Consider the following 9,677-nt stretch of genomic DNA (forward strand, 5'->3'; position numbering starts at 1 on the left):
TGAGCAGAGGTTGAACAGGTTGGGCTTGTACTCTTTGGAGTGTAGAAGAATGACAAGAAACCTTAACATGCTTAAGGGTAGAGGGGGTAAGGTTGTTTCCCCTACTGGAGGAGTCTGCGATAGAGAGCATAATCTCAAAATAAGTGGTTGCCCATTTAAGGCAGAGATGAAGAGGAATTTCTTTTGTGAGGATAGTGAATCTACTGGAATTCTTTACCACATAAGCTGCATCAATAAATATATTCAAGGCTGAGATAGATTTTTAATCAGCAAGGGAATTGGGGGTTATGGGAAAATGGCAGGAAGGTGGAATTGAGGATGATCAGATCAGGAATGACCCTGCTGAAGGACAGAGCAGACTTGATGGGCTGAATGGCTTGCTTCCACTACTATGTCTTAAATTCTTATTGCACATTGGTTGCTGTTTACCTGTACAGCAAAAGTATTTGCATAAGCAAAGTGCTTTCAAACACCCTGAAGCAGAAGAGGGTGCTGTGTAAAATATAAGCTCTCCTTCTCGGTGAAATTCAACATAAGTATTAAGCGCTGCATTTGGTTTAATAAAGTGCTGAGATTAGTAAGAAATTGAAAGAGGCTTATATGCTTTGATGTTAAACCTATCTAGTCACCGCAGAACAGCCATTAATTAAGAAAATAAAACAACAGAGTGAACACCAGAGGAAGTCGTGTTCAGACCATTCAGTATTCTAGTCAGGCCATATCTTTCCCTTGCTGCCAGTGCTGGTCACTAAATCATCTGATGGCTGATGTTTGATCAGAGCAAAACCATGGACTTTGTGTCGCACTCTAACTTATGAGAAAAGATGAGAAAAACCAGGGCTTTTCACCCAGGGTAGAGGTTGATAGGTAGTTTTACGAAGGTGTAACAGATTGTAAAGGAAATCTTATGCCTTGCATAGTAATTCAACCTGAAACATGACAGCAGCAAGAACATCACAGTTGATGATATTAAGGACATGTTCAAGAGATAGAGGAGAGCAACAGATACTCTTTAGAGCACACATTTAAGGAGTGGTTTTCTTGGTGCTCGTGTGGAGGAGTGTTAGGGTCCTGAGCTCTGAGCCAGGCGGCCGGGTTCAAATCCAACCTGTTCCAGAGGTGTGTCAAAACCTGACTGAACAATTTGATTACAATATTAAGGGTTAATTTTCCTATTGAGGGTCATTGGTTAGGAAGGGCCAGGCTGATGTTTGTTTAGAGGGTTTGTGGCACTTTTGTCCCTGTCTCTGGCCAGCTGGTCTGGGTTCAAGTCCCACCGACTCTGGAGTTATGACCTAAGTCTGAACAGACTGATTAAAAATATCTCTTTTCTTTAGAAACTAAGAAATGCTAATAAACAATTGCAGAAGACAGACTACCTGCTGCTTCAGTTAATGGCTAAGTAGCACTCCTACAACGGTCAGAGATTAGTTTTGGACCCATGTCAGTCATCCTTCTGGCAGATAGACTGGAGGGACTGCAGCTAGTTGGCCAGCTTCCTCTAACAGAAAACATGATCAGACGCCCCATTGCTGGCCTATATCAAGCCAACAATCTCAACCACAACCCGAGCTACAAATCTTCACAAGAACCTTAAAGGAGCCCCATTCCAAATCTTCATGTCTTCACCTGAGCTTGAAATAGATACTGAGCAAGGAAAAGCAATTGTTTCAACATGTTGCCAACTGCGGTTGATTTTAGTTGATCAACATTCATGATCACAAAGCAGCCAATCGACAGAAGTGTTGGGAAGCTGCTAGTGTATAGCACTGTCCCAGCACGAACCTCAACCTGTAGGAGAGAAGAGGCAAGGGCAGATTCACAAAAGCATGCTTCCTTCACTGACCTGCCCTCCCCTCACATTCACCTTGTTCACATCCAACTCTGCAATGAATGTTGAAATAACACAGCAGAACGAAAAAGCATTTGAACGACTGATGTTAATCCAATTCCCTCACGTTGTCATTCAGTAATCCCTGCCAGTCAATGCCTTCTGCTACTGTCTCTTTCTCCATTGATAATACATTTCCTGCACACAGTCTTGCAGTAACCATTACCATGTCTTTTATTACTGCAATATTTAATGGTCATGCAACTGTTCCATACAGTGCCAACTGCCATTCCTGTTTGCGATACTGTCCATACCTATCCCTGCTGATTGTGCACAATACCTGCCTCAGTACTTCCTCTCAACCTTCATCATCATAACTGTCAATAAATAAAAATATTATAATTGAGTTATTTTTAACTGGGGAGTTACTAATAGACTGTAGGCTGAGTGACAAATATATGTTGCTGGAATAATACTTGTAGATGGGAATTTCAATGTCCCTATCTGGATACAAAAGTTGAAAATAAATTCGTATTACTTCAAGTGACCAACAGCAAACTTCATTGTAAATTGTTTGTCCAAGAAGCTATACTTACCAGTCGTGCTTTGTCTTTTCAGGTGTACCAGTTAGACTCAGGGCATTACGTGTGCAGGAACAAGTATTATGGTCGTAGTCTTTCCATCGAAGGGTTTAGCAATGCACTGTATCAGTTTCTGCACAACGGCAGGTACCTGCGTGTGGACTTGTTTGATGTTATTCTGCAGAAACTTCGCAACCTCAAGGAGGTGCTGGAGAAGCAAGCTTCTTACCGCTTCTACTCCAGCTCTTTGTTGATTATCTATGATGGAAAGGACCGAAAGGCAGACAATCGAAACAAATCCACAGGGGCGATGAACCAAGAGAACCTGCAGGCAAGCACCAGTTCATCTGCATCTTCCTCCTCGAGCAGCATTCAGGATCAGCCAAAAATTGACGTGCGGATGATAGACTTTGCCCACAGCACGTTCAAAGGGTTTCGGGATGACCAAACTGTGCATGATGGGCCTGATACAGGTTATATCTTTGGACTGGAGAATCTCATTAGTATTCTGGAAGAGATTCAACTCCAGAACCAGTAGCATATTCCAAACTGTTCCTAATTCTTTACCTATAACTCGGGAAGGAAGGGTACTGACCTTTCCCTCTCAAGTACATACCGTATGACTGCTTATTTAGATACTCATCGCAGCGATGATGCCACAGACAAAAATACTGTCAACTTCTGGCAAATTGCTAGACAGAGAAAAAGTGAGTTTGTTGTTCGAACTGTTTGTTATATCACAATGTATAAAATTGTTACATAGTCATGTGGAGCAGCACTGCCTGTACTGATACTAATGCATCTTGTAAAAAGGGAGCAATGCCATTCACTTACTGAGGCCTACCATAAAGTGGCAGGTGCCAGTGTGGGGGGCACCCACTCGGTACCAAAGCAGCAAGCAGGCCAGGTAATCTTCTACTGCTCCCAAAGACTGAGACTGCATGGATTGCTGTATATTTGTAAATGCTGGGACAACTTTCCTCATTTACGACCACCTGAATGTGAGTGAAGGACTCCATAAGTTAACACTCAGGTTCTTTAGCTGACAGGTGTGCGGGTTTGTTTTGAATTTCACTTCTTCCCTTGAACATTATTCCCTTGAACATTATTCCCTTCAGTACCTTGCCAGGGTTAATCTCACTGTGCCAGCGATTTAATGCACAGAGCCTACGGCTCACTAGCTCTTTGGAAGGCTGTTGCACATTCCTCAGAAGACACATCAGATGAATGTCCCAAGAGTCAGATTATGGACCAACGCTGGATTACTGCAAAGGACTGTGCGTCATGAGGTTAGAGTTTTGTGCAAGTGTTAGATATGAGTATCACAAAATAAGGCTCTTCCAGCTAGTGCAATCTTTCCTTTTCAACACTGGACACTGAAGATAAATAAGCTCAGACTGTCGCGAACTTCCAGTGAATGTAATCAGAAAAGTGAGAGCTATTTCCTGCTGCCCGTTCCCAGAAGGACTTGGTTTTCACCTATTGTTCGTGTAATTACAGAAATACAACCTGCTGATACAGTGGAGACATTTAGTAATTTATAGGAAAGCACATTGGCACAATGCAGGTGGCATGTTTGTTTATAAAACAGACCTGCAAGCTGTTCCTAACATGAAGCTCTTAGTTTGCCATCCTTTTATTTAGAATATGTTGACTTTATACATCTTTGCTTATGAGTATTTGCAGTAGTTACGAGTTTCAAACTAATTCTACTGTGTAATTTTTAAGATTGCTATTTTGTTACATTGTTCCAAAATCTTTATTTTTGTCTTTTGAAGTGTATGTTCCAGTCTGGATCATGAAGTTCTGAGAGCCCTGGTTTGCAGGATACTATCCATCCCATAAAACTGCAGTATCCCCTTTTGAGTAAGAAAAGCTGAAACCTGGAGCAGTTTTCCCCAGAGACAGACACTGACCTGAAGCATTGCCCTATGTGACCAAGTTTAGAGAGTAGTTACATGAAACTGCATGGCCTGATTAACCAATCACAGAGTGCTGTCAGCTCAAGCTGTTGTATAAGTATTTTATCATGAGCATCAAACTTTTGTATGCCAAGCTGTCTCTGGGAAAATTGGATTGAGGTAATTCCATTACCCTGCCCTTTTAGGTTGTATGTAGGGTGTATAGTAAGCTCTTAGCATTGTTCTAACACTGCCAGTTGGCTAGATCTGTCAGATATTTTAACTGTGACTGGTATCATCCTAATGTTGGATGCTGTAAAAGGAGGAGGAGGAGGGGTGAATCATACATAGAGTGCAAATGATAAATAGAACACACCAAGAAGTTGCAAGAGCCTGCAGCATCTGCTGGAGTGACTCCAGCGTAAGTTCCCAACTAAAAGATCAATCATAAACAGCTCATGGAAATTTTTTCTGATTTGCTTGACCCTGTTTAACCAGGTGATTGGACCGTAATCCTCCTTAGTGGCTTCATTACTGGATGATTCTCTCAGTAAGTGTGAAGTAACAGTCATGGGGCAGAGCAGCAAGGGTTGTTCATGTGCAGTAGGCAGCAGAAAATGACATTTGAGCTAATACATATCATGTCCTGCTCTCAAACTTCCTGGCACACCATTGAATGCTTCTGAAAATGTGTTATCAAACCCAAATTAACCAACACTATTATAGCAAATTGGTAAGGCACAGAATATTCTGTATAATTCTATTCATTTGTAAACTTCCCTCTCCTTAATGCACTCTACTTGAAGCTTTCTTGCACACAACATAACCCTGAATTCAAATTCATTTATATTATCTGGATATTTGTAAGAGGTTGGATATGATTCAATGGATGAATTGAGTTTCCAGGGCTTAGTGGCCAGGGACCTTAGCACTCTGATGCATGTCTGTCACTGTGACTGTCCCATACTAAACCCCTTTCTCCCCACAGAAACTAAGCACTTGCATTCCTTGTGGAATAGCCCATAAATGAGTTACTGAACTGTCATTATTCCAGTGCCTCAATTAGCAATGGTAAAGGCAAAGACGAAGGGAAAGTGATAGGAGGACTTCTTGATGTGACCTGGAAAAGAAGAAGTTCCATTATTGCCTTCTATACATGTAATCCATTACATTCCAGAAAACAGAACTGTGCCTAGTACTATGGAAGAAAGAGAGGAAGGTCGCTATGAACTTCATCATCACTTTGACCTGGAGCCAACTGTTTAATGAAGCATGTTGGGAGCCATAGATCAGTAGTGCAGCAGTGAAGGTCAGCAACACCGGTGCATGTCTGTTCAGGCTGACAGTATCAAGGGTTAAAGATCTGGAAATGGTTTGCCACAAGTTAAATAACATTGAAGACAGCGGAGGTTTATGTGGGGGAGAAAGTTATCGGGGGAATTACTAATATTTTTAAATTCAAGAATTGTTTTTTAATCTGTTATTTTTGTGGGCATATGTGGGTGTGGACCAACATGGCTGCTTAAAGGAGTCAAACATTTTGGGTATTTGAGTGGTACTTTAGTGGCAGATGCATATTGCTCATTAGTTTAGCAAGTTAAGACTTAATAAATACAGTATTTTATTCTAGTAGTGCAGTGGATTTTGAATGGCTCAAGTTCCACATTCTCACAAATAAACCAGTCACTCTACTCACTCAATCTCCTTCTCTTACCTCATGGGAGAAGAAACATCAAATAGTGCTGGTTAAAATCTCTGCAGCCCTCAGTCTTGCTTCTTAACAAAGCTATTGCTGCATATTTTCTGAGTAGCATTGCACCAATTCGATGACTCAATAAACCTGTCATCGGCAAGTGTGTTTTGAGCAGCACTGGATCCTGATGGCCCTCCAAGACGTTGACAATGAACTAAATGTACTCAGTGAAGTAATTCAGCCCAGAATTTGTAACACATGGGCTACCATTGTTTAACAATGTACTTTTTAATATTTAAACTGTTGTATCTTAGTTGTTTGAAGACTTTTTCAAAAACAATTACAGATGAGTTAAGTGTTGTTTCTATTTCTGAGCTGCACCTATCTTTTTAGGTCTTTTGTTTCTATAGCAGCATATTACTGAGGAACCAGCATTTGAGTGACATTTCCATCTAACCCTGCCCAATTACAGAGAACCAGAGGTTGACGGGACCAGAAAATGAGAGACAGCCCAACTCTGAAAATTTTGAAATGTCAGGTTCCAACTTCCTGTTTTGTAACTTTCTGCAGAGAGAAAGCACAGCAGTTTTAAAATTCAAGGCCAATTTAAAGAAATAGAGAATTAAAGGAATGGCACAAGGTTTGCCCAGGGTCTTGGAGCACTTGGTGATCTCTGAATACCTGCAGTATTAACTTTGATAAGGATCATCTGCTCAGTCCCAGGTTGTTGCAAATAGTTAAGATTGCGAGCAATAATTTACCCTGGAAGCACATTGGGTAAACTCAGTCTGGAGCTACCTGGCCTGAGAAGCACCAATATACAGATCTGTCATAGCACGTAAACTGATTGCCCACCATACAGGAACAACCTAATCTGGGTATGTTTGTCCACTTTTAGATTATTCAAACTTTTCTGTTTTGCAAAAACGCAAAATGTAAAGGGCTGATCTGCAGAATGGCACTAACAGAATTTTACTCCAGCTGCCCACTGGCTGTTTACAGCAACTAGGATTTAAAATGTGCCTGTTTGTAATTGTGGATCTGGTGTTTCCTCACACTGTGCTGCCAAACGTATTTTCCTGCAGAATATGAGATCTGCCTTTTAGGGAACTATTTATGGATATCTCTGATTTCTTGACAGCATTCTGTTAGTACTGCCCCTCATGGTTCATGGTGTTCCTTACTCCGTTAATACCAACCTTGGGGACTGGTAGTCCAACTATTGCACTATGAAGATGCAGGGCAGGGTAAGGCGTAAATTTCTTTTTCAAGTGCTGTGTACAATTGAGCTGAGGCTACCTGGTCAGAAGGGATACTGCAGCTTTGATGTGGTGCTCAGCAATGGAAAGGGGTGGGGGGAGGGTGGGAGGGGAATGGGGAGCATTGAAGGACAAGGTTGAACATGTTTTTCTTGTTCACCGATGTTGTTAAAGCCACATTGGGCTCCTAATAGTTTACTACCACAGTCTTGCAGAAATGTAGGGAAACATTAAATTTCTGCATATTAAAACCAGACAGAAACCCCCTCAGCTTCGAACAGATGGGGTAATTGTTTTGTTATATTACTAATTTATTCAAAGTAGTTTCAATGTTTTTTTTCACTGTATTTCTATTGTGTGACTGTATCTTCAATGGTAGACCCTCTCTTCAGGAATCTATGGGCATGAGCAAACTGTATCCTTGTGATCTGTGTTTACAGTGTTACCTCCCAGTTGTCACAGTTATGTATAAAATAAATACATTTAGGAAAAATACAATTCTGCTTGAGATTTCATTATCTGTTAAACCTTATAGATAGGTGATCTCGTTGCGGTATGGGGAAACATGATCTGGAAAACATCAAGGGCAGCATTTATTGCCAATTCCTCATTGACATTGAGAATATGATTGTGAACTGCTACAGTCCATCTGTGTATGGATGACTACAGTGCTGTTTAGAAGGGAGTTCCAGGATGTTGACACCCCCACCCCGGCTAGTTCCGCATCAGGAGGGTTTGAGACTTGGGAGGGGATGCAGGTCAAGATGTTCACTACATTCTGCCTTGCTATGATCTTTGGCTGGGACAGCGTCTATTCAAATCAGACTACCACATTGTTTTACATTAATATCTCCATATAAGTTCCATTTTATTGGTTTCAGTTCAAGAAGGCAGCTCAACATCATACTCTCAATGGAAATTAGAGATGGGCAATAAAAGCTACTTTAGCCAGGGTTCCTATAGCTGTGAAGGATTTTTTTTAAAGCTCCCACACCAAACTCAGGAAGATAAGGCTGGGTATGTGTTCCTCCTAGTGCCTCATCTTCACCATTGCAGCTGCTGAATAAAGACTGATAGGCATGTATTCAACATCAAGATGCAGTGTGCTGAGAATAAATTCCAGAAGAGGGAACAAAGCAGCCAAGGAGACAAAGGTTAAACATACCAAGGCAAGATAAAGCCAGGTTTAAGAGCTGAAAAGGAAAGGGACAGAATAGTAGAGAAGAAATACAAGGATTGTAAAGCCATTTCTTATTTATGCAAAACAAAATTGCAAACCCATGCTGCAAGAGATCATTTATAGCAGATGTAAAACTATTAGCATAATCCCATCAAACCCTTTTTTAATCTGGTTTCTTCATCCCTTGTCAAATAAGCAATAATACTATGCTTGTAATCAAACAAAAAATCCTGGAACTACAGAGCAATGATAATCTCAGACCGACAGTAGGAACATGGAAAGCAGCTTGAATCCAGTTGCAATTGTGGTCAGATGCATCTAGTAGTGACCTGATTGTCTTCAATGGGAGTGATTGACTATCTGCTGCTGTCAGTGGCTCCCAAACATAGTAGATGTATAAGGGAAGGCTATTTGCAAGAAATCTAAAATGCATTCAGTAAGAGTACATTACTACTAATTTACATATAGATTGGACAAAGATTGTGGAAGAGAATTTGCTTGAGTGTGCACATGATGTGGGTTTTTTTTTAGACCTGTACGTCAAAGAACCAACCAGAGAACAGCCTATTCTAGACTGTGACTGCAATGAGAAAGGATTAGTTTACAATCATATTGTGCTTGTTCCTTGGAGAAGAGCAACCATAATATGGTACTCTTCATTAAGATTGAGAATCAAGTAGTCAAATCTGAAACCAGGCTCCTGAATCTAAATAAAGGGAACTGAGAGTATGAGGCATGAATTGGCAAGGATAGATTAGGGGACCTCACTAAATGGGTGAGGGTAGATAGGCAATGGTTCATATTTAAAGAACATGTACATGAATTACAACAACTATTCATTCCAGTCTGATGTGAAAGAAGAAAAGTGGCTTAGTTTTGGCTTACAAAATAAATTAGGGGTAGTATTAGACCCAAAGAGGAACCATCAAAAATTGATATATCTGAAGCTTGCTGCTTTTTCTATTATGAGTAAAATTACAGGGAACATAAAAACTGATTGCAAAGGCTTCTATCAATAAGTGAAGAGAAAAAGTTTAGTAAAGACAAGTGTAGGTCTCTTACAGTCAGAAGATGGGAAATTATGATAGAATTTCAGTAGAATTGAACATATACTTTGCTTCTGTCTTTACAGAAGAGGGCACAAGTAACCTCTGAGAAATGTTAGGAGATGAAGATTCTAGTGAGATGGAAGAATTGAAGGAAATTAGTAAGAAAAAAGTGCAAGGAAATTA

The 9,677-nt window shown here is 40.6% G+C and overlaps 1 protein-coding gene across 2 annotated transcripts in view; it reads left to right on the forward strand.

Moving 5' to 3' along the window:
• The window catches only part of ip6k1 (inositol hexakisphosphate kinase 1), a 71,292-nt gene extending 63,529 nt beyond the window's left edge, over window positions 1-7,763 (forward strand). For both annotated transcript variants that reach the window (XM_048606357.1, XM_048606358.1), the window contains one exon: window positions 2,450-7,763. In XM_048606357.1, the coding sequence (XP_048462314.1) occupies window positions 2,450-2,950 (501 nt within the window). In that variant the 3' untranslated portion in view covers window positions 2,951-7,763. The remainder of the gene's footprint in view (window positions 1-2,449) is intronic.
• The last annotated feature ends 1,914 nt before the right edge of the window (window positions 7,764-9,677 follow it).

The sequence above is a fragment of the Rhincodon typus genome, chromosome 16, assembly GCF_021869965.1.
Source record: "Rhincodon typus isolate 14 chromosome 16, sRhiTyp1.1, whole genome shotgun sequence".
In the NCBI taxonomy this organism is placed as follows: Eukaryota; Metazoa; Chordata; class Chondrichthyes; order Orectolobiformes; family Rhincodontidae; genus Rhincodon; species Rhincodon typus.